The 25,048-nt window shown below is 38.3% G+C and overlaps 1 protein-coding gene across 23 annotated transcripts in view; it reads left to right on the plus strand.

Annotated features, from left to right (window-relative positions):
• Positions 1-25,048, plus strand: part of DLG2 (discs large MAGUK scaffold protein 2) — a 2,233,668-nt gene that overhangs the window by 1,291,335 nt on the left and 917,285 nt on the right. Inside the window, exon 1 of one of the 23 annotated variants that reach the window (XM_070457189.1) lies at positions 19,673-20,160. The exons of 18 other annotated variants lie outside the window; for them this stretch is intronic. In XM_070457189.1, coding sequence (XP_070313290.1) covers positions 19,852-20,160 — 309 coding nt within the window. In that variant the 5' untranslated portion in view covers positions 19,673-19,851. Of the gene's footprint in view, positions 1-19,672; positions 20,161-25,048 lie in introns of those variants that run through there. 4 more of the 23 variants (XM_070457198.1, XM_070457193.1, XM_070457201.1 and 1 more) reach the window with 4 other exon arrangements.

A 25,048-nucleotide genomic window follows, 5' to 3' on the forward strand; every position in this document is an offset into this window, starting at 1 on the left:
CGGATTCTTTACTAACTGAGCTATCAGGGAAGCCAGAGATGTTGGAGCTGGGATTCAAATCCATTCCTCTCTCCTCTGGGAGCTTTTAAGTGTTCTGTGAGTCAAAGGTACATTGCCAGCAACCTGGGGAGTTAGAAATGACATACAAACTCCAAGTTTAAAGAGATTGAAATGGTTGGAAAATCTGAATTTTCAGCACATCTCTTTTGCTTTAAAAAGAATGTCTCAAAAAAATAAAACAAACAGAATGATAATAAATAAAAGGAGTATCTCAGCTTAGATGTTTGGTCTAGAATTCCTCAGAGATCTGTTATAGTGCTGCCCTCTTATTGAACAGATATTTCAGTAATTCTCACCTAGGCATGTCCTTATTAATCAAATAAGAGAAGTACGAGTTATTTTAGTTTTTTGGTGTTTTAGTTTATCCATGGAGCACAGTGTTGCTACCAAGGCAGTGGTCAGCAATGATGTAACTTCTTTGTACTATTTTTGAACCCATGGTAAAATTGTGATCCAGTTTTCCTCCCTCCCCTTCCTTCCTCCCTTCCTTTCTTCTCTTTTCCTTCCTTGCTTTTTTTGCTTATCCTTTTTCTCCCCCCTTTTTGTAGTAAAGGATTTTACTTAAAAGACAAGGCGATGACTTGGTTTTGGCTAGCATCAGTTTTAAGTAACAAGGAAACATATTTGGGCAGCTATAAATTTTAGCTATTTGCATTTTGGAATTCATTATTTTCATGTGAAGCTGCCTTTCAGATTGTAAATTAACTTAATGCATCATGATTTGATTTGCTAAGTTGACCAAGAGTTGCACAGATTTTGCTTTCAAAAACACCAGCTTTCTTGGTTGAGATGTTATTTCCTCAGGAAAGCTGACCCTAAAAGCCTCTCTCGCATAAACTCACGGCCTCTGAACTTCTCCTGTGTTACCATTTTCAAAGTTGGAGTTAAACAATCATGTATCTAGTTATTTATTCAAAGTCTCCCGCTTAGTCTGAAACCACCTGGGGGCAGGGACAATATCTACCTTATTCCCTGCTGTAAACTAAATATCAAGCACAGTGGTGGAGTATAGTAGGCATGCAGTTAGTATTCATTGAATGAAGGAATAAAATCCTCCATACCTAATTGTTTCCTATATTTGGTTCATTTTTTTGTTAGAGGATAATTGTTTTACAGTGTTGTTTTGATTTCTTCCATGCAACAACGTGAATCAGCTGTGAGTATATACACATATCCCCTCCCTCTTCTTAATCTGGTGGACAAATAGGTTTTGACTATGTCAGTAGTTAGCTGCCATTGAGAATTGAAAATGCCAACAGGCAATGATGTCTTGAAAGCGAACAGAGACCATGAGAACTATGTCACCCATCCTTTTTCCCTGGTAAATTAACACCTCTGTATCTGCTTTTTGGGTGAGAATAGCAATTAAGTTATGGAGAAGAGGCAGCAGAAGGCACAGAAGCGTCCCCATAGACTTCTGAAATGTGTCTGGTCATTAATGTAGGTCAAGCTTCAGAAGTCCTAGGACTTATTTCTGGAAACATATGAGCATTGTTTGCATAAAGACCACACATTTCAGAATTTCAACAACAAAAGCTTTCCTCTTTGTGTGAAGTTCCAGGAGCTTGAAACATAAGATTAACATAATCCTAAGGAAGGAGGCTTTGAGAATGATTTCCAGTTTAAATATTGATTCTGTGAAGGTCTTAGGGTTTGTTGCTCTGGCAGACTCTGTTTAACAAAATACTTGGATATTGTGGGAGATGCCAGCCTGCAGGGCATGTGGGAGTATCCCATGTGAAGGTGTGGTAGCAGATACTTCTGGGCATCACGTCTTTCTTTGCCCCTACCGCTAACACACCCATGCTCGCATGTACAACTCAGCTTCTTTTCTCTGAACTCCATCATTCTTCTTAAAAGTGTCATTGTATTTGTGACATTAACATCTTCAAGGATTTGTAAGCTTTAAATGATTTCTGTACAACTTCGTATGCTTAGACTAACTTAATTCCCAGTATGTGTGATTATCATGAGGATTAGAGATCTAAAGGTTCATAGAACTGACTTTCAGGGAATTGAAATGAAAGGTTAAGCATTTAAGCAATATGGATTCTATGTTAAGATCATGGTGATATCTTTACTATCATCATTTTTTCTTTAGAGACATTTGTTTTATTGTGAATGCTGTTCACATGTGGCTTTCTTCATTCTCAAAGAGCTTGGCTTCAAGAAAAACATGTAACTATCCTTTCACTTGCCTGTAATTTAATTGTACACATTAGTTGCCAGCGTTACTAGAAACCAGAAGTGATTGCTGTAGATTACCTTTGAAAGCAGGTCAGCTCTTTTCTGGTCCAATAGAAGGATATAGCAAAGATCAGCAATGTCACAAAGAAGAAATTGTCGACTGAATGCCAAGTCAGTCAAGGACCAAACCCCTAGATTGACAAGGCCCTGGATCATAAGAGAACATATTTTAATCTAAGCCTAATTTAAAGCAAGAACAGTTGCATTTTCACTAGCTCGGGTACTGTTTGGAATACAGATGCTTGCTAAACAGCACAGCTTAATTTTTTAGAGACCCTTTGGGCAATTTTCAAAAGAACTTTTCTTGGACCAAGGGAGCAGAGGAATATCAGACCTTCTCGTTTATCATTCTAGAATTCTTTGTAAAGCAACAGGGACTTGATTTGTGAATAGTCAAAAGGGAGCGGATAGGAAAAGTCGTGGGGATGTCTGAAAAGTAGGCAGGGATGCAAATGTAAATGATGTTCAAGTGTGCAAGACCCCTACTTAGCCACTCACCTGAGCCCTGCTGGGTCTTGTCAAGAGCCTGCCATGAAACTTTATAGTCGAGACTTCCTATAGGAGGCACCAACCTGGAATGATTTATTTACTGCTTTTAATTCATTTTATTTTCTACCTTGAATGAGAGTGATTTTTATCCTGAATAGTCTGGCGTTTACTGGAGCTAAAACGGGGCCTTTTACATGGCCCAGTAACCATACTTGTGGAAAGGAGATGACCATTCATATCAAGGTCCTCTTTAAGTTGATTGGTGATTGGTCCATCTGAAATGAGGTGTTCTTTTTGATGCAGTGCCTGCCTGCCTAGTTGAAAAAGGCCACCTACCACATTGGATGCAGATAGGCAATAAGTTCCCCATTGCCCTCCAGACAGGCTACGCATACCTGCTTAAAGAAGAGCAAGCAATATTGTTGTCTTCAACATGGAATTGTAAAAATAAGGAGAGACAACAGATTATTGTTTTTGTATTTTTCTTTAGAAGCAGATGATTATTTAGGAAATGGTGAAGAAAGTGATCTACAATCTTTGCCTCACAAAAAAATATATATTCCAAGGATGAAGTCAGTGACCTTTCTACAGAAAAAGAAAATATTTTATTGCTAACTGCATGCTAATAAATTTGCACCGAGTGAATCCTCCCAAATGTGTTATCTGTGTCAGCGCCTGGGCTTCAAGAGGTGTGCTTAAGCCCCACACCGGTTTTTCAAAACCCAACCCACAAATACTTTGCTTATCACATTTTGTTTTGTTGGCTTATGAGTGAGACCTAGAATAAAGATTTGCTTAAAAGGTCTCACAGTGGGCACTTTGGCGCTGACCCTACATTTCATTAAACCCAGCAGATCTAAGTGAATACTCACTGCCAGGTGTCAGAGAACTCCACCCAAAGAAGCTGATCACTCATTTCTGCTTGGACTTCTCCCCAACATGGATTTCATATCATTAGAGCATGTGTCATTTTCCCAAAGCCTCCACAGTTTGACTCAGTTCAACCTTTAAAGTTCTTATGTTAGCTAAAGGAAGGTAAAAGACTCATACCATTTCTCTTTACCTTTTAGTTATTTTTTCCCTGAGAAGAGCAACATGGTGAGTAGAAAACATCAGGGTTTGGAATCATACTAACTGAGTTTTGAATGTTGACATTGTTATTTAATAGATGTATGACCTTGAGCATTTACTTATCTTTTCTAAACCTCAATTTTTTCATTTATAAATGGGAATAACTTTTGCCTTTCAGGACTCATGAAAGAATTAGCTCTATTTTTGTATATTTCTTGGCAGATGATCAATAAATGATAGCTAGAGCTGCTCTGATTAAAGCTGTCCCACAGCCAGAAGAAAGGAGATTTACATAAACTCAAGTCTCTTTCTTGTGCCCGCAAGAAACTGCAGATGCTCCTGGACTTGTATGAGAAAATATACTTAAGAAAATTTTATTTTCATTTCAGCCATTCTTCAGATCTCTCAAAATCCTGATTAATCCTTTCCTTAAGACTATATATAGGAATGAAGAAGGTAAATACACATTTTTTTGCCAACACCAAACTTAAAACCTTAAATTCGAGGTTCACAAATATTCCTTATATTTTACCCAATTTTTTTTTTTTTTTATGACAAAGGGAGTAGCAAGATGCCATGTGTTCTTCCCTAGAAAGGAAGTGTTGTTTGGAAACAGGATGGAATAGTAGACAGATTTTGGTCTGAACACTGAGTTTTGAATTGTGGTTCCAACAGAATCACTTATCAGCTGTCTGACTTTAGACACAGTATTTCATGGCAATGAACTTCCCTTTTTTCTCCTGCCCTATTTGCCATAGGGAGCTATTTTGAGAATTAAGAGAAATAACTGTGTGTGTGTGTGTGTGTGTGTGTGTGTGTGTGTGTATGGTTTGTTATTGTTGTTCAGTCAGTCAGTTGTGTCCAACTCTTTGTGACTCCATGGACTACAAAACAGCCAGGATTTCCTGTCCTTCACTATCTCCTGGAATTTGCTCAAACTCATGTCTATTGAATTGGTGATGCTATCCAAACGTCTTATTCTCTGCCGCTGCCTTCTCCTCTTGCCCTCAATCTTTCCCAGCATCAGGGTCTTTTCCAATGAGTTGGCTCTTTACGTCAGGTGGTCCAAGTATTGATGGAGCTTCGCATCAGTCCTTTCGCAGGGTTGATTTCCCTTAGGATTGACTGGCTTACTCTCTTTACTGTCCAAGGGACTCTCAAGAGTCTTCTGCAGCACAATTCCAAAGCATCAGTTCTTCAGCACTCAGCCTTCTTGATGGTCCAACTCTCACATATATTTGGTACTTAATGGATGTAATGGTACTTTAGAAAGACAAAACCAAAAGAAAAATTAGGTGCTATTTTGCACAGTGTTCCCAACCCTCCACAGGCTCCAATAGTGTGTGAACCTTGATTTTATTCCTGGTTCTATTCCATACTAATACTGTGACTCATGGGAACATTATAAAATCTAAGTCAATTTCTGTATCTTAAATTGGCATCTCAGTGTTAACCCATATAGGGTTGTAAGGATCAAATGAAATACTTATGGTTGGAACACATTTAAGTACTCAATAAATTGTAGATGTATTGTTGTTATTGGTGATGTTATTTAGCACCTGTCCCAAGGATGGAATAACATGGCCAAAAATAGAAGTTGAAAAGAAGTTTAGGATCAATATGGAATCCTGACATTCAGTTGAAATCAATTGACCTTTACTGAGTGTTTGTATAGAGGCATTGCAATATTTTTAAATGTCAGCATCTGCTACTTATTATAAGTGGAGTGAGGAGGGGGATGGTGATGAGGGTAACAGACAAAGCTTGTTGTATATTATTATGTGCCAGGTGCTGTACTTTATAGAAATTAACTCATCTTATCCTCACATCAATCCTGTGAGATAAGAACAATCTATAGATGAGGAAACTGAGACACAGAGAGGGTAACTTGCTCCAGTCCTAAGCTTAGATCAGAGTCGGGAGGTATACTTGGAAGTCTGATTCTAGAGCTCATACTTTGTCTACTGTGAATGGGAGGGGGAAAGCACATACATGTTCTACAAAGTTTTATCACATCATGTAAGAATATAGAAAAAAATGTTGCAAATAAGGAAGAAGTTCCATCAGAATTTAAATGTTTATGTGGTAATGAAAATGTGTTTAGCTCTGACTTTAGAGCCATACTTCTAGCCACTATGTCATACCACCTCTCTATTTGGCAAAATCTTTTTGAAAAGATGTGCAATTGAGAAAATAAACCAAAGAATTAACTATGCCATATCCTTTAACTCTCTTGCTATGTTTAAAAATAGTAACCAAACTGCATGCTTAGAACAATAATATATTAAATCTGTATTTGAATAGTCAACTGGAAGATGTTATGATTAAACCTAGAGATGTTGACAGTTCATCCTTTGTCGACTCTGCCTGTCTTTCAGCAACCACTTAATGTGACTGCATAGACACTTGAGTCCACTCCCTTAATTTTACAAACGGGGTCATTAAAATGTCACAAGTTAACAATAAATTGTTTGAGATGAGATAGCTAGTCATTGACAGAGCTGTAACTCTAGCACATTTCCTAAAGCCAAGTCCCATATATTCCAAGTTTAATTCAACAAATATTTACTGAGCAATAATAATTATATTGTGAGGCAATGACAAGGAGGGTGTGAGCTTACAAGTAGAAGATGGTTCTGGCTCTTGAGAAGCTTATAATCTAGACGCAAAAGCAAACATGCCCACATATAATTATAAAACTCATCATAATGGAACGTCTTCAGTAGCAGGGAAGATCCCACATACTGTCACTCTATGTCTCCCTTTTATCACTCAGCACACGGAGTGTTTATTCAAGGAGTTCTGCCCTGCTAAATTGCTAGCCTGTCTATAGCTTGCTAATTTATCCCAAGCATAGTTCCTGGTACAGCATAGGAACTCAATAAATATTTATTGAATGGAATGAAAAAACACAAAAGCAAAAATAATGTGAAATCACAGAGGAGGGAATGATTAATTAAATGTGAATTTGAAATATACAGGCCAAAGCAAAGCCAATTAGGCAAAACTTGACGAAAATGTCAAGTCTCTAAGGAGAGGAGATCATTCAGCTGGAAGTGAGCCTGTCATTTCTATTAATCCATACCCTGCCTTTAGGCCAATCCACAGATAAATTACCTCTGACAAGTCAGAATCTGGTTTTTTTTTTTTAACCTTTTGATAAATATAGAAAATATCTTACAAATCATTCATCAGAAAAATAAGAACATGTAAAACTTAGACCAAAGAAAGACTGATTCCAGTTTATGGTTCTTTCTCAAATTCTAAGGGTTAAAGCCCCCCCCAAAGCTGGGTAGGCTGTTTCAAGGGGAATCTCAGTGGTATGTGTCAGACTGTCCTGAAGTCGGAGAAAGGTTCATTCTGTATTTGTTATTCTGTAAGTAACATTATTCAACTTTACTCTTTTGTTTTATCTTTTCTGACATTTATTTCCTTAGTTTTTGACTGCTTCCTCCTTCCTTTCCTATCTTTGTTTTTGACCTTCCTTCCTTCTCTTTCTTCTTTCTGTTCTTCATTATTTCCTTCCCTCTCTCTTTTCTCAGTTATGAGAAAATGCCATAATTTTTTGCACTTTTTGTTTTTCGTACATTTTCTCCCTCATGAAAGAAACTCAGCGCGGGGGATGGCACATGCTTGTGCCCTGCCTAGGGCCCCACACTTTGCCATACTACCTGCTGCTGCTAAGTCGCGTCAGTCGTGTCCGACTCTGTTCAACTCCATAGATGGCAGCCCACTAGGCTCCTCTGTCCCTGGGATTCTCCAGGCAAGAGCACTGGAGTGCGTTGCCATTGCCTTCTCCAGCCACACTACCTAGCCTGCTCCTAGAAACCAGGAAAGAGTCAGCAGAACATAGAGCATTGGAAGAACCAGGAGTCCAGTACTTGGAAATAACTCACCCAGAATGTTACATGTGTTAGACTCCCAGGAGTCTGATCAAAAGCAAAGAATCACCACCCTATTTAAGATAATACACTTTATTTAAATTGTTGAGTTTTTAAGGCTTGAGCAAAAGCACATTGATGGCTTATACACAATACTTGTAGTATTTAGTGCTCTAGTAACTGTATTAAGAACTAAAGACTATATGTATTTTTTATACTCGGGTAAAGACAAGCATATAAACAGTAAGTACAAAAATATGTTAATGGAAGCATATAAACAGTAAGTACAAAAATATGTTAATGGATACATACTACAAAAATATAAAATTCATGACATTGATAACAAAGTCTGGGGAGAAGTTAAAATGTAGAATATATACACTTGAAGTCAAATTATTATCAGCTTAAAATATATTGTTATAAATGTAAAATATTTTATGCAAGCCACATGGTAACTACAGAGAAAATGCCTATAGAAGATACACAAAAGAAAATGAAAAAGGAGTCAAATTATGTCCCTACAAAATATGTCAATGAAATGCAAAGGAATATAGCAACAGTAGAAAAGAGGAACAAGAAAGGTATAAGACAGACAGAAAACAATGAACAAAATAATAATAGTCCTTCTCTATCAGTTTGTTGTTCAGTCGCTCAGTCATGTCCCACTCTTCAAGACTCCATGGACTGCAGCATGCCAGGCTACCCTATCCTTCACCATCTCCTGGAGTTGGCTCAAACTCATATCCACTGAGTCAGTAGTGCCATCCAACCATCTCATTCTCTGTGGTCCCCTTCTCCTTCAGCTTTCAATTTTTCCCAGCAACAGGGTCTTTTCCAGTGAGTCGGCTCTTTGCATCAGGTGGCCAAAGTATCAGAGCTTCAGCTTCAGCATCAGTCCTTCCAGTGAATATTCAGAGTTGATTTCCTTTATGATGGGCTGGTCTGATCTGCTTGCAGTCCAAGGAACTCTCAAGAGTCTTCTTCAACACCACAGTTCAAAAGCATCAGTTCTTCAGTGCTCAGTCTTCTTTATGGTCTAACTCTCACATCTGTACATGACTACTGGAAAAAAACCATAGCTTTGACTAGATGGACTTTTATTGGCAAAGTAATGTCTCTACTTTTTAATATGCTGTCTAGGTTTGAAGTTAAACTTCACAGTCAACAGACATAGAATGGCTGAATGGGAGAAAAAGATTAAACTGTATAGTGTCTATAAAAGAGTCACTTTAGATTTAAGTACAGATATAGGCTGAAAGTATAAGGATAGGACAAGATATTATAGGCAGATAGTAACCAAAAGAAAGCAGGGATGACCATACTTGTATCAGACAAAATAAACTAAGTCAGAAACTTCCAAGAGAGACATTTGTTGTTTAGTCACTAAGTTGTGTCCAACTCCTGTGTGATCCTGTGGACTGTAGCCCACCAGGCTCCTCTGTCTATGGGATTTCCCAAGCAAGAATACTGGAATGTGTTGCCATTTCCTTCTCCAGGGGATCTTCCCAACACAGGGATTGAACCTGTGGGTCCTGCTTGTCAGGCACATTCTTTACCACTGAGCCACCAGGGAAGCCCAGGAGAGATATTATATAATCATAAAAGGGTCAATTCACCAGGAAGATAAGGTATAACAGTTATAACAATATGCACAACTTCAGAGCATCCAAATACAGATTTTGCTTGACTTACAATGGAATTAAGATATATTGAAAATGTCATCTACCAAAAATGTATTTAATATACCTAACCTATCAAACATCATAGCTTAGCCTAGGCTACCTTAAACATGCTGAGAATATTTACATTAGCCTGCAGTTGGACAAAATCATTTAACATAAAGCCTATTTTATCAGTGTTGAATATTTCATGTGATTTATTGGCTACTGTAATGAGTGTATATAGTAGAATGGCTGTATGGGTACAGAATGTTTGTAAGTGTATTGGTTGTTTACCCCTGTGATTACACAGGTGATTGGGAACTATGGCTTGCTTCTGTTGCTGAGTATGGTACTACATATCACTAGCCTGGGAAAAGATCAGAAATCAAAAATTGAAGTACTATTCCTGCTAATGTGTATCACTGTCCCAACCTTGTAAAGTATAAAAATTACAAATTGAGTCATTGTAAGTCAGATAGTCTGCACATGAAGCAAGCACTGATAGAACTGAAGGGAGAAATAAACAGCAACACAATAATAGAAGATTTCCACAATGGACAGAATACCCAGACAGAAGACCAATAGTGAAGCAGAGGAGTCAAATAACATTGTAGTTGAAAAGAATCTAACAAAGATACACAGAGCATTTCAACCAATAGCAGCAGAATACACATTCTTCTCATGTGTGCAGGGAGCATTCTACAGGATAGACCACATGCTAGTTCACAAAATAAAGTCTGGAAATTTTAAGATGTAAATCATACCAAATATATTTCCAACCACATGGAATGAAACTAAAAATCAGTTGCAGGATGAAAACTGGAAAATACGCATATTTGGAAATTGAACAGTACATTCTTAAACAACCAGTGAGTCAAAGAACAAAGCAAATGAAAAATTTAGAAATATCTTGAGAAATAAAAGCAAAACAGTATATCAAAACTTGTGGAATATGGCAACTGCAATATTAAAAAGGAAGTTTATAGTAATAAACAACTATCTTTGAAAAGAGATCTGAAATAAACAACATAAATTTATATTTCAAGGAACTAAAATAAAGAACTAGCTTAACTCAAAGTTAACAGAAGGAATAAAATAGTTAAGATTAGAATAGACATGAATGAAGTAAAGAATAGAAAAATAGAAAAAAAAATAACAAAATTGAGAGCTATTTTAAAAAAGAAAATTGATAACATTTAGCTACACTGTGTGGTCTCAGTTGCTCAGTCATGTCTGACTCCTTGTGACCCCATGGACTGTAGCCCACCATACTCCTCTGTCCATGAAATTTTTCAGGCAAGAATGCTGGAATGGGTTGCCACTTCCCCCGCCAGGTGATCTTCCTGACCAAGGTATCAAACCTCATCTCTTGCATCTCCTGCTTTGGCAGGCAGATACTTTGCCACCTGGGAAGCCCTTAGCTACATTAACTAGAGGAAAAAGAAAAGACTCAAAGACAATGAAGAATGAAAGAGGAGATGTTGCACTTGATGTCACAGAAATGAAAAGGATTAGGACTTAACTATGAACCATTACATACTGACAAAAGTCAGATAACAGAAGAAATGGGTAAATTTTTAGAAACAAACAATCTAAAAAGACTGAATCCTGAAGAAATAAAAAAAAAGTCTGAACAGACCTATAAATAGTAAGAGGATTAAATCAATAATGAATAACTTCCCCCAAAGCAAAAGCTCAGGACCAGATGGTTTCACTGGTGAGATATACCAGACATTTAAGAGGAAAAAGTGACAGCCCTTCTCAAACTCTTCCAGAAGTTGAAAATGCATAAATACTTATGAGCCCACATTAATATGATACCAAATCCAGAAAAAAACAGAACAACAACAAAAACTTCAGACCAATATTCCTAGTGAATGAATGCAACAGTCCTCCATAAAATAGCAGACCAAATTCAACAACACAATGAAAGCATCATATACCATGACCAAGTATGATTTATCCTTTATTTATCCAAAAATAGTTCAACATATTAAAACAATCAGTGTGATCACAGTAGCTGAATAAAGGATAAACATCAATGATCATCCCAACAGGTGCAGAGACACTAACAAATTTCAACATTCTTTCATGATAACAGAAACACTGAACAAACTAGGAACAGAGGTAAATAACTTTGACATAATAAAGGTCATGGATGAAAAGGCCTATAGCTAACATTATACTCAGTGGTGAAAAACTGAAAGCTTTTCTCTAGGATCAAGAACAAGAAAAGGTGCCCAATGTCACTATTTCTATTCAGTGTTGTATTTCAAGTTCTAAACAGAGCAATTAGACAAGAAAAAAAAAGTCTTATAAATCAGAAAAGGAAGAAGTAAAATTATCTCTGTTCACAGAAAACATTATATCATGTTTAAAAACCCCTGAAGATGGCAATCATAAACACACCCAGAGATACTATTATCAGCAAAGTTATAGTATGCAAAATCAATATACAAAAATCAGTGGTATTTCTACATATTAACAATGATCAATTTCAACAGAAAACTAAATAAGCTCATTTGTGATAATGAAAAAAAAAATAGAACTTAAATTTTACTAAGGGAGTAAAAAATTTGTATACTGTGAACTACAAGACTTTTTTTTTTTTTTAAAGAACTAAGCAGGACACCTATTATAGATAATAATGCTTAGCTTTTTTAACTTTCCAACTTAATGATGGGAAGGAAGAGAAGATGTCATGTTGCTTTGCTGCTCCCTAATACATACTTATATTAATATCCCATGAAATCCGTACACCTTTTGGATTATATTAAGAGAAGACGTCAAGAGGAGAAGGGGGCAACAGAGGATTTCATTGTCAGGGGAGTGTGTGATTTCCTCAGTTCTGTCTCCCCACAGCAAAAATTTGAAATGGTGGACCAGTGTTACAGCTCAGTTACAGCTCAGGTTTATTTGCGAGCAAAGGAAAATGACATCCTCCAGATGTGTGGGCGAACTGACCCAAAAGAAGAGAGGGGCTCACCTTTGGCCCCTCTTTTATACGCTTTTCCTCCTCCCCCTGAGCCTGCTGTGTGTAAATTGGGCTAGCCAGGAGAGCTGTTTGTTTCGCCTGAGGTTCTCACTCAGGTCCGAGGATTTTCTTTTGTTCCATTTTCCGCGGGCCTTTCCTTCCTTTGTCTTTTAGCCACCAGCATTTTGGACTCCTTTATTCCTATTCTAACTAACAAGGTGATTGGATGGCATCACTGACTCAGTGGACACGAGTTTGAGCAGAGTCCTGGAGAAGACTGGAGTGCTGCAGTCCGTGGTTGATTTTGTTGACTGAACAACCACAGCAAGGAGCGTGACTTTGGTGGCTGGAGTTTTGGATTCTCTCCCTGCTCTGCTGCTGACTGGCTTCTGATTTGGGGGGCCACTCCCCCTTTTGCACTGTCTAGCTATAAAGGGACAACAGCCTGAAAACTCTTGAGAGAAAAGCACAGCTGTCAGGAAGTGCAGCTCTTATGAATGAAGATCTGGCTAAAATAAACAGAAGCTGTTTCTGTTTTTAGTATCGAATATTATAAGACCACTAGCAAATTCTTCAAAAAGATAAATTCATACACTTGTACCACTGAGCCACACTAAATATTTAACACAATAACCTCAGAATGCTTTGCTATTTTGTGTTTAAATTCAAAATGCTTATCTGTTCATTTTACACTTGAGATGTAAAACATAGACTGGGATACGTGTGTGGTAATAACCACTGAAGGACAATTTTATCTACTTTCTTGCTTTATTTATTTTAATAAAGATTGAATGCCTTTTGTGATTGACTCAGAAGATGGATGCCAATGGAAAAAAGAAAGCCTTCTCCCCTCCCTATTAACTATTGATTAGGTTATGATTGAGGAGAATGGCAGACAGGTAATAGTGCAGTTCTTGTTTTAAATGTGATTGTTAAGTATTACAGTGGAGAAGCACAGGTGCTAACAAAGTTTATAATGGGAGGGTGACTTGATCTGTTCTGGGAGGGGTGGGGCAGTGTCTAGGAATGCTTTCTTGAAAGGTGACATTTGATTTGAGCTTCTGGGAGGAATTTCTGAATAGAAGAGTGTTGGGAATGGCAATCTGGTAGGAAGTAAGGTCAGGTAAATTTGTTTTGGAGCCGTGCTGCATAATAAGCCCACTCTTTTTAGAATGCATTGTGTGTGTCATTGAAATAGCTTTTGGGAGATTGTACCATTTTTTTATGAATGGTGAACATTTTGTAATTTTTTTAAATTATGAATTGTAGCACGCATGCAGTGAACTATGTAAAACATTCATACAGTTAAAATGAATAGTTACGAATGAAGCACTCAGATAACCAACAAACAATTTATCACCCTAGGATCTGCTTCCACTCTCTGCACTCTTTTCTTTCTTAACCCCTTCCTCATCCATAGGTATCCACTCTCCTGAATCTTGTGATAGTCCTATTCTTTTAGTGGCTCCCTAGAAATCATGACATGTCCTTAACTTATCAAAGCCTGTGGCTAGTCATACCTTCATCTTCCTCCCAAACGACACAGACCATTGAACAGTTGTGTTGTTATAGTCTCAATACAAAAAAAAAAAGTTTAAAAATGTACCTTAATTATTAATTTAAAAATGAGCCATAGTTGCACCATTAATGGTGGTTAGAGCTGCTTTCATTCTGGTGTTCAACCTGTTAGTCACTTTTAATTAACACATACATATTTTGAAAAATTCTCCATGGCAAAACCACTGTGGCCAAAATAGAAATTTAAAAAGACAAACTAGGGGGAAACATTTGCAATTCATACCACCAACAAAGAGCTAATTTCCCAATTCACAAAAACATCCTAGAAATCATTAAGAAGGAGATAGAGTTAAAATGCCCACCCACAAAAACATGTAAGTCCAGAGGTGGTATCTTGATGCACCCCACTGAAGGGTGAGTAGGAATGGATTATGTGGAGGTGTGAAAAGGGCAGGAAAACAGGAGCGATGTGCACAAGTTGGGCCTGAGTGCGGGTGTTAATCACAGCCTGTATAGGTGGAGGGTGGAACAAGGGAGTGGATCACAGGTGAGGCTCGTGAAAGCAGCAGAGGCTCGATCACACAGTGCAGGATGACAGACCATGTAAGACACTTTAAAGATTGTGCTGTCTGTAGGGATAAAGATCGCCAGAAAATTAAGCTTTACTGACAGTTCTGGATCATAAAGAAGGCAGAATGCCAAAGAACTGATGCTTTCAAACTGTAGTGCTGAAGAGGACTCTTGAGAGTCCCTGGGACTGCAAGCAGATCAAACCAGTCCATCCTAAAGGAAATCAACTCTGAACATTCATTGGAAGGACTGATGCTGAAGCTGAAGCTCCGATACTTTGGCCACCTCATGAGAAGAGCTGACTCATTGGGAAAGACCCTGATGCTGGGAGAGATTGAAGGCAGGAGGAGAAGGGGAAGGCAGAGAATGAGATGGTTGGATGGCAACACCGACTCAGTGGACATGCTGCTGCTAAGTCACTTCAGTTGTGTCTGACTCTGTGGGACCTCATAGATGGCAGCCCAGCAGGCTCCGTCCGTTCTTCCCTCCAGGCAAGAACACTGGAGTGGGTTGCCATTTCCTTCTCCAATCAATGGACATGAACCTGAGCAAATTCTGGGAGATGGTGAAGAACAAGGGAGTCTGGCATGCTGCAGTCCTTGGGGTGGCAAAGAGTCAGACACAACTTAGCAACTAAACAACAAAAAACCTAATCAGGTCCTCACTTTAGAAAAAGTGGCTCTGGCCACTGCATTAGCGTGAATTGGTGTAAGGCCGCTGCCAGCAGCCAGTTGCAAAGCTGCTTTGTAACCAGTTTTACAGAGAAGTGATGGTAGCTTAGACTAGGATGGTCCTCATGGCGACTGAGGGAAATAGATAAAAGTGGGAGATACTTATACAGACAGTACTGTAGTGTGTAACTGAATATGCCAGGTGGGTCTGGAAAGCACAACAGGACAAGTGATATTAGTTTAATCTTGAAGGATGAGAACAAAATTTTTGTGATACTGTGGTTCATCACTTAGGTTAAATTGTTAAAATATGTACGTTATAAGTGATTATCACCTTCTTATCTGTATTTGTTTCAGATTCTCTAAGAAATGTCATGTAACCTGTTTTCCTGTTTCTCTAATAGTGTTGCAAAATCTGTTACAGTAGAATAAATGTGCATTTCCTGAAAACCATTTGACAGCTTGACCTTTTCAATTCAGATTAATCCCCTCCCCACTAACATCCACCCAAATCCAAGTATATTAGTGAGAATTTGGGACCTTTTGAAATTTTTTTCTACCTCCTATTAAATCCTCTGTCCAATTAAATCTCTAAAGCAATAGGGATGTATCCCACACTATTAATTCATGCTTGCTTTTGCCTCATGAGATTTATGATTAAATTAGTATAAGTAATTTGTAAATAATTTTAGAATCTAAAGTACTTTAAATATTCTTGCTTATCTTATTTTGAAAGGTAATTGTGCTTAGTTCTGAAGATTGCCTGGGCTTAAGGTTATTAGGTGTAGAAGAATGATTAATTCATTTGCACTTGTGGCATCTATGTTTTTTGCAGTGACAGAAATTCACTGTATACACTTTGCAAATCAAGAGAAATTGCATTCTAATACTTCATACCATTTTATGATTATTTAGCACATGACTTGTAGCTGCTAAAGGGCTTTTCTGCTAACCAGCCTCCCTTTAGCAAGCACTTAGTTCTTCTTTTGTAATTAATATTTTCATTTTTCATACACATAGAGTGCCTAAAGGAAGTTTTATCTGGAAGAAATCTGCATACTGTTTTAATGCAGCACAATTTATTTAGCGATTCATCTTTGCTATTTATGTTTTACTAAAAAATCAAGCCAGGATTTTAGTTTTGAGCCCCTGCTTTAAAATGGGATTATATGAAATCATGTGTGTAAAACTTGAAAATGTTAAAGCACTATAGAATTTAAAGAATCTTCCATTCAAAAAAAAAAAAGTAAGCAAAAAAAAAAAACAAAACCCTGCTAATGGTTGTTCTGTAGAGTCAGTGCGAGGTCAAAGAGAGGTCAGTAAGATATATCTCATCTAGGCATTGCCCTGTACACCATCTGCCCATGTTAAATCACAGTGATAAGTAGGATGTAGACTTGAACGCTGCTAATTCTTATTTTGCCAGACTTTCATGTCATCTTATGGTCATTACAGTTGACCAATTACAGTTGACCAAATTGAATTATCTTTAATTAGTAGGTCTGTCTCATATACAGTGGACTAGTTGGACATATTTATCTGTTTAAGTGGTCTGTCCTCAGACTTGGAAAGCCAAATGTCATTTTTGAAGAGAAAAAAAAATGGGGGAAGGGAGACAGGAGGTTAGAATTATTTTATATGTTTAAAGGGAAAATATAATATCAATAGTCTTATAATATGTTTAATGCAGGTTTGCTATGGTCTTTAAGATCTTTGGAGGAAAGTAACATTATTTATGCAATATATAATATTTATTTTTCTGTATAGACATGACATGTGGAGGTTATTAAAACAGAAATTCTACTGTCCTTGTGATGGGAAGAAATAGCTTATTCCAAAGAACTCATTCATAACAGAATTAGGTCCCTATGAAGATTTATAATATCTTTGCCAAGAAATGTTCTGTCTTGCTGCAAGCTGCACGTGCAATTACAAAATTACAATAGATTCACACCGATTTACTCCTGTATAGATTGATTTTTGTACTTGAGAGGCAAATAGATGAGAACAGGACATGTACTCGCTGAAGATGTGATGGGCCTTTGAGCAATGAAACCTTCCTGAAAAACTGGAGAAGCATCTGTGGTTAGATAAGATTGGAGAGAGCCAAACTTATCACTTCCTGACACTCTCATTTGCTGGGGTGATGGTATTGCCATCTCACATCGAGTCCTACTATACAGCCATGTGTCACGGTGACACCAAATAAATATGAAGGTCTCTAGGGCCTTATTTAACCCAGAAGTTCATTCAGCCAGTATTCCTTGATTCAGTATTAAAAAAGAAATAAAAAAATGGGGGAGGGATGAGAGAGTGAGGAAAGAAGAGGAAGAGAAAAAACTGAGATAATTTCCTGCCCCTTTTCTCACTGAGTGTCACACGATGATCTGTTTGCCGCAGTTCTGCTGTTTGTAGGTGTTGAGATTGAATCCTTGTTTCTCTTTTGGAAAGACATACCATTAATGCCATTGTTGTATCTACCCAACAGTTCAAGTCTTTATGTTTTTGTGACAGATTTCCTTAATATTTCAAAGTCAACATGAAAGTTAACCTTAAAAAATAGTTTGTTTCTGAAGCATTGGTGAATCAAATCTTTTTTAAAGCTTTTTTTTTTTTTATTCTTGGTTGTGTTGGGTCTTCATCGCTGTGTGGGGGCTTTCTCTAGATACGGTGAGTGGGAGCTACTCTTTGCTGCAGTGTGCAGGCTTCTCCTTATGTGACTTCTCCTATTGTAAACCATGGGTTCCAGCAGCAAGGGCTTCAGTAGTTGCATGTGGACTGGGGTGGGTTGTGGCACATGGGCGTAGTTGCTCCATGACATGTGGGATCTTCCTGGTGTCCCAGCATTGCAAAGCAGATTCTTAACTACTGGATCACCAGGGAAGCCCTGAATCAAATATTATTTTCTGTTAGTCACCTATAAAACTGTTAGTCATCTTCTTCATCCCTCTACTCTTTCCTTCTGTTCATCCATCCAGAAGTGTATTTATCATAAGCTGCTATGTACTGAGCAGGCAGTGTACTAGGTGCTTGAGAAAAAAAAAAAAAGTCAATACTTTGAATGGAGACCCAGACCTGTCCTTTGAACTTACACATATGAGTCATTACTAATTATCAAAGGTGTTTTGAATGCTTACTGTGTCAGGCAAAGTACTTATATCTACCCCTTGTACAGAATTTGGGAAAGGTCTCTTTGGGGCAGCTACACAAAAAGAGGAAACATTGCTCTTCTTTTAGGATTTTTATTAACAACAATGATTACTCCAGGGAGTCCTAGTGTTGAAATGTAGAGTTTATTGTAATTATGACTTTAGAAACAAGAATCTTGTCAATTTAGTCAGAAAGGAGGCTTACACTGCCCCAGCACCTAGTCAATTCACGAGAAAGGTGGATCTGATGGCATCTGATGCTCTATAAATAAGAACTATATTCTGGGATTATATCATCTTTGTTTGGTGTTGCATAAATGGCAGCTTGCTTCTGAATTAAGCCAAAATTATTTTCTTAGGAATATGTGATAAGGACTAGACGTTTTGGCAATAGATATGGAAAGTTTCAAACAAAATAAAAACTCTAAGTGCTGTAGTAATTAGCCTTTCACTTTCCTGAAAATACTACATATGGCTTCTGAAATCATACTAAAATTTTAAAACAATCATGTCCTCTTTGGAAGGCAGTTGCTTTAAATTGGATAGATTTCACTCATGTTTCAGTGAAAGAATTTGAAAATTCTGTCTTTGGAAACCAAAATACTGGATGGCAGAATTGGATGTGTCTTTCACTTTAAAATGCAGGCTCTCTCTGTGGTGAATATATTTGTTGTGGTAAAGTATTTGAAAGGAAATCCTCAGAATAATTTGGGGTAAAGAAAAACACTGTGTTAGAATCAGCCAACCCCTCAGTTTTAAACTTTGAAAACTGCTTTATTTTGAATCAGAAAGGATTAATAATTGCTCATGGTGCAAAGAATCTATGTTTGGATTGCAATATATAATCCTGTTCTAAGACACACTTCCGAATTTTAAAGGACTCTGGCAAAATGCTGTGATCTCCGTGATTTTTCTGAATGAATCAGTGTTGAGTTACCTCAGGATTTCGGCCTGGGTCCTGGCAAATCTCTCTGTGAATAAGTGATTCCTGTAAATGTTGGGCATTCTTTCACAGGTTAACTTTCCCATCATCTGACACTGCTTATGCTATATTGTCTCAGCCTAGATACATCCTCTCTGGAAAGAAGGGTCCTGCTGGTCTGATGAGAAGCTCTCTTTCCTGAGGTCTGGGTTTTGTGTGGGGGAATCAGCCGGGAGAGGGACAGGCCAGCATGCCACATCGCTGGGAGCCTCTTCCCTGCGGGGCTGCATCCAAACAAGGTCCGTAGCACAGTGTACAGTCTTGTAGCCCAGCTGTGTGGAGCATTGATTGCTTCTGCCTGGAGCAGGGATACTGTCAAGTTGCTCTGAGTTGAGTCATCTATTGACAAAGAGCTACCAGCCCGCAGATACCGCTGTGCGGAGCTGCTCCGGCGGCTGCCACCGCTCCCACGATGCCCTGCTCATAGCAGCTGTCAGAGATACTGAGGGATCCACGCAAGGGGGAGGGAAAAAAAAAAAAAAAAAGACTTTTTACAACTGCCTGGAAGAAAGGGGGTGTGAGCTAGGAGGCATCCCCGTGCAGAGCTGCCCAGAGGCGAGGGTAGGCAGCCTTGCATTATGAACGCACACCTCACCAGGCAGCGCAGCTGCCCCCGGGGCTCCGGTGGCGCGGATGCGGGGAGGAGCGCGCCCACACTGATCAGAGAGGCCCCCTGCGCGTGTGGCTGGCAGAGGAGTTCTCAGGGGCTCGGGTACACCTCCCAAACCATGCCCCCCTCGGGAGCTGGGGGCCCGGCTTCCAGCAGGACCAGGCTGGTCACCCTGTGGGACAGTGTGCGGAAAAGCCCCCGCAAGACCAGCACCAAGGGCAGAGGGGCTTGCGGGGAGCGCTGCGCGTGCCCGCACGGCTGGATCAGCCCCGCACAGGTGAGCCTTTCCCCGTGAGTCTGCCTTGACGGTGGGTCGGGAGAAACTGAGAGCAAGTTGGGGATGGTGAGCATGGTTTGGAAACTTGGCCGAGTCTTCGTTGCTGACTCGAGGGTACGCTGGTGTGGTAAATGGTAGGCCAAGAAATCCTGTCTTTTCAGAGGTGTCTGTGGGTTCACACCTCTGGGCAGCCCGGGAAAGGCAAGGGATGCCCCATTCAGTTTCTTTAAGTGACTTCTCCCGAGTTCAACTTCTCTAGTGCTCAGATGGTTTTACTATTCTGGTCATAGTCTTTTAGCCACACTTTCACTGCTAATCGCTGTTAACTTTTTCTATTCTGTCTAGCCGAGGTTTGTGTTTTGTTTTTAAGGAAGGAAGAGAAAATGAACTTTAATCAGATACTTTCCATCTCTTTAAATACAAAAGAACATTGATTTCTTTAGCTATGGGATGTGGTGATTTGAGGTATGCTATTCTAGTTTTACTCTGATAATGCTGTATACCTTTTCAGTAATGGAGAAGAAAATATGTTTGTACTTAATAAATTTATTTTATAAACAAAAGGATTAGAACTGGAAGCAAACTAGAGGGTGATTACACTCAGAATAAAATAATGAAACATTTCTTTTATTCATAGAAGCAATAAGGTGATTTATATTAAAAAGCACAACTCATATTCCCCTGTAACATATTTCTGAAGCAGATGTGCAGAATCCTTTAATTTGATTCCTAGCTTATTCTTGCCCCAAACTACTAGCATTTTACCAGAAGTGAGATTAGCTCATTTTTTTTTCCCTGCCTCCATCCAGAAGAGGGAAAACAACTTCCTGTAAATACTATAAAATATAAATAAAATGCACCTGTAATCATTGCCATAAATATAGAATTCCACTTGTAAATATTCATTGAAAAGAGAAAAGCTGTGTTTGAAGAAAAATTCTTTCTTGATTTTGAAATGATTTTAGCATAATTAAGAAGTGGATATTGATCATGAGTAAAATGTGTGGTCTGAGAGGTGTAGAGAATATTCCAATTTTAATATTATTTTTTAAAGTACTTGTAAGAATATATCACTAAATCTTAAATCTGTAGTTACATATACATGGTTGTGTATATAGCTTTTGATGCATTAACATGCATTTCAGCATCTGGGTTTAAATCAAGCATATATTGTCATTTTAGAATTAAACTAGTTCAGCTTGAAATAGAGCTCGATGTTTGGAAACTTTTTTTTTTTTTAAAGTTGACGTGAATTCCAAACTGAGTACACAGCCTTGACAGTTATGAAGTCTCTATATATTCTTTTCTGATACATGTGTTTATATGTCTTTAACCTGTATCTCTTAATTGATTAGGTTTGAGTCTCTGTGTTAGGCTTACATAGGCAGAGAAGACAAATGCATCTAGCTTATGGATTTTGCACAGAGCAGTATGTGCAAACATACTTTACTGTTATAATTCTTTTATCCAAGATGTTATAAACTTTTCATAATTTCTCAAAGCAAAATCTCTAATAGTATAATAGCTGTGCTCTAAAAATCTTGGTACATTTTTCATCAACCAAGGGAAACTTTTCCCTTCTCTGGTTTTTAACAAAGTCAGCCTCCTACTTGCTTAAATTTATAGTCATTTAGTGCTTTAAAGATTGAAATAGACTCTGCAATGATAAAGATCCAGTGGCATATGAGAAGGCAATAAAGTGAGACAGCCACTGTCTCCCAGTATTCTTTGCATACACGTTTCTATACATTTTTTTCTCTTATTCACATGTACTTTACCAATTGCTAAAAGGAGTTATCCCCAAATAATGAAGAACCAGTAGCATATCTTTTAGGGTCTTCAATGTCATAACACTCTTCTATTACCTGTTTCTTCTACCCTTTTACTATCTGAGTCCTAAAAATGTGCTACATCAGATTGATCAGTCTCTCTTCATTCCAATCCCATGCCTGTTCAAATATATTATGTTGAGTATTTTTTAATGTGTCTGTATATGCACATGTACATAGATTTTAATGTATTTATTTAAATATCTATATAATACCTAACTACTTGTATGTATTAACATATTTTCATGTGTGTATAATTATATATATACATGTGTATGCATATACACACATAAAAATTAAAGTTCTATGTTATTCTTTTTGCTCCTAGAAATTTCTAGCTGTTCTTACACCACACTTTTCCTCTCTGTATTAAGTATATTTCCTTTACTTTCAATAGGTACTCAGAAATGATGCTCTATGTGTGTATATATATGTGTGTATTCATGTATATAACTATTTACATATGCATCTAAAAATATATCTAATACTTGAAATAGATGTGTGTATGTACTATATGTCCATGTGAAGTATCACAGAAACATGTGTTTGTGTGTATATGTGTCCATTAAAACAAAGTCTGCTTTGAGAATTTTTGGATACTATTTTTACCCCTTAAATTAACTTAAGATATCCTGTGAAATGTTTTAAAATAAAGGATAGAGGCTAGTGACAGTAAACATTAGATTCGTTGATAAGGCAGAAAGAAGGGAAGTGCCCATTTGAGAGTTGCCTGGGGACCCATGTGTGGTACAGCATGTGCCTGAGGGCTGTTGAGTGTCTGGGAGCTGGGATCCTGCCCTTGGAGATAGCCGCTCTATTATGTGGAAATCGGCAGTGTGATTTCCGGCCACTGTAACACAGGGCCTTGGTCACGACTTGAGTTCCTCCCAAGGCTCTTGGCCAAGCTCCTGTTATTTGGGGTGCTGTGTACTAACAGGACTTTGTCATTATGTTACTCCTAAGCAGGAATGAAAACAGCTTCTGTCCGTTCTCAAAGAAGTTTTCACTCCATTTGGATCTGTAGAGTTAATATAACCATAATAATATGTAAGAAAATGGAAAATGATTGTATCCAGAAGTGAGTTCTAGAATGCAAGATAATATTATTGGCCTTGTGGGGGAAAATGTGCCCATCGCTGTTTATGTGGCATTTGTCCCCAGAGCAGAGTGGTCTGGGGAGGCAGCACAGAACAGCAGATACTCAGAGACCAGGCGGGTGTTTGTTCTTTATTCGTTCATTCTTCATTTGTTTATTCAACCATCATTTCCTGAGTGCTTACTATATGCCACTGTGTCAGACTCTGTGGATATAATAGGAAACAAAGTAATGTAGATAAGACCCCTGTAGCTCACGACCTACAGTGGCTTACAACACTTAACAACTGTCTCATTATATATGCAGAATTATAGCATCATTAATCAGAATTTGGAAGTGAAGCAAAGTTCAGTGGACAGCTGCAGATTCCATAGTAAATGTATATTCAAGATAGAGAAGGACCACAAAGAAGTTAGAGGAAAAGATCCTTTTTTAAAAGAAAAGATACTGTGGCTCTATACCTGGATTTTCTGCTTGTAAAGTTAGGATAAAAATAGTACTTAACTCACAGGATTGTGATGAGGAATGATTGGCATAGTATATGTAAAGCATTCAGCACAGTGCTTACATCTAGTAGGGACTCAATAAATATTTGTGGAGTGAATGAGTGAATGAATAAATCATAAATCCACAATAAGAGTTCACTGCTATTAACCTATTCCTTCATTTGTTTTACCTGTTTTTCTTGGAAGAGAAGGGAGGTAATCAGTGAAGACCTTGCAGAGGTAGTGACACTCGGACTGAATTGAATTAACTCTTGGAAAAAAAAAAAAAACATGCGTTTATCAAGTGGGCAAAGAGAGATATGCTTTGGGGGCAAAGAGAACAAATGCCAAACCACATGGAACACCCTGGTGCCTTGTGGAACTGCTCCCACTTCTGTCTGCCTATGCAGAAATGGGCGGGGGTGAGCCTTGATGGAAATTCTGCTGGGTTGGCAGCATGGAACCCCCACAGGGTCTGCGATCTCTGCCTCTCTGTGTTTGGCCTTATGGTCAAAGAACACTCCTAGGCCTCAGTTTCTCTGAAAGTGTTGCTCACTCAGTCATGTCCAACTCCTTGAGACCCCATGGACTGTAGCCCCCCAGGCTCCTTGGCCCATGGAATTTTCCAGGCGAGAATACTGGAGTGGGTTGCCATTTCCTACTCCAGGGGATCTTCCTGACCCAGGGATCGAACCTGTGTCTCTTGCATCTCTTGCATCGGCAGGCAGATTCTTTACCTCCAGTGCTCCCTCTGTGCCTAAGAAGATTGGTTTTCCTAAATGAACCTCTGTATCTCTTCCGAAACTAATGTTCTGGGGCTGTCTCATCTGACATCCATTAGTTAGTGAGAAGCACTTTAGAAAGGACTTATTCTTTAGAGCTGGATAATCCAAAGTGTGAACTTACTCTCTGTGACCTCACTTGCTTAACCTCTTTGAGGCTCATTTGTCTTTTCTGTAAAATGTAGAATGATACTATCATGTTGCAGTAAACTGTAATAAGAATTGAAAGTACCCTATAGTAAGAGCCTGGCAGGGGCACTTAGCACACAGGATTCGTTCACTTAAAGAAACGGTAGCTGTGATGAGTAGTGGTATCCAAATTAAGTTTTTTGACCTCAAGAACTGTTATCCATCTATTTATCAGTATTGTGGTCCCCTCATTAAAATGTCTAGCTTGTCCACTGAATCTTCTGATGTCTCACTTACACTGATGAAGGTTAGGCTAGGCAACTGCCCAGAAACACTGGGCACAGTACCACATGATGACGGGATAACATTTTGTCCTCCAGGATTCTCAGAGGGTTACAATGGTGTCCACTACGAAAAAAAAAAAATCATGTAAAATAGAGTCATGTTGATGAACTAGCATTTTCATAAGCTTGTATTCAAAGGTAGGTGATGTTAGATTTTCTCAGTAATGTATTCCTAGAACAACTGCATTTGAAGTGTTTTGCCCAACTCTGTAAATCTTTCCTA

This window comes from Odocoileus virginianus, chromosome 28, assembly GCF_023699985.2.
Source record: "Odocoileus virginianus isolate 20LAN1187 ecotype Illinois chromosome 28, Ovbor_1.2, whole genome shotgun sequence".
NCBI lineage: Eukaryota > Metazoa > Chordata > Mammalia > Artiodactyla > Cervidae > Odocoileus > Odocoileus virginianus.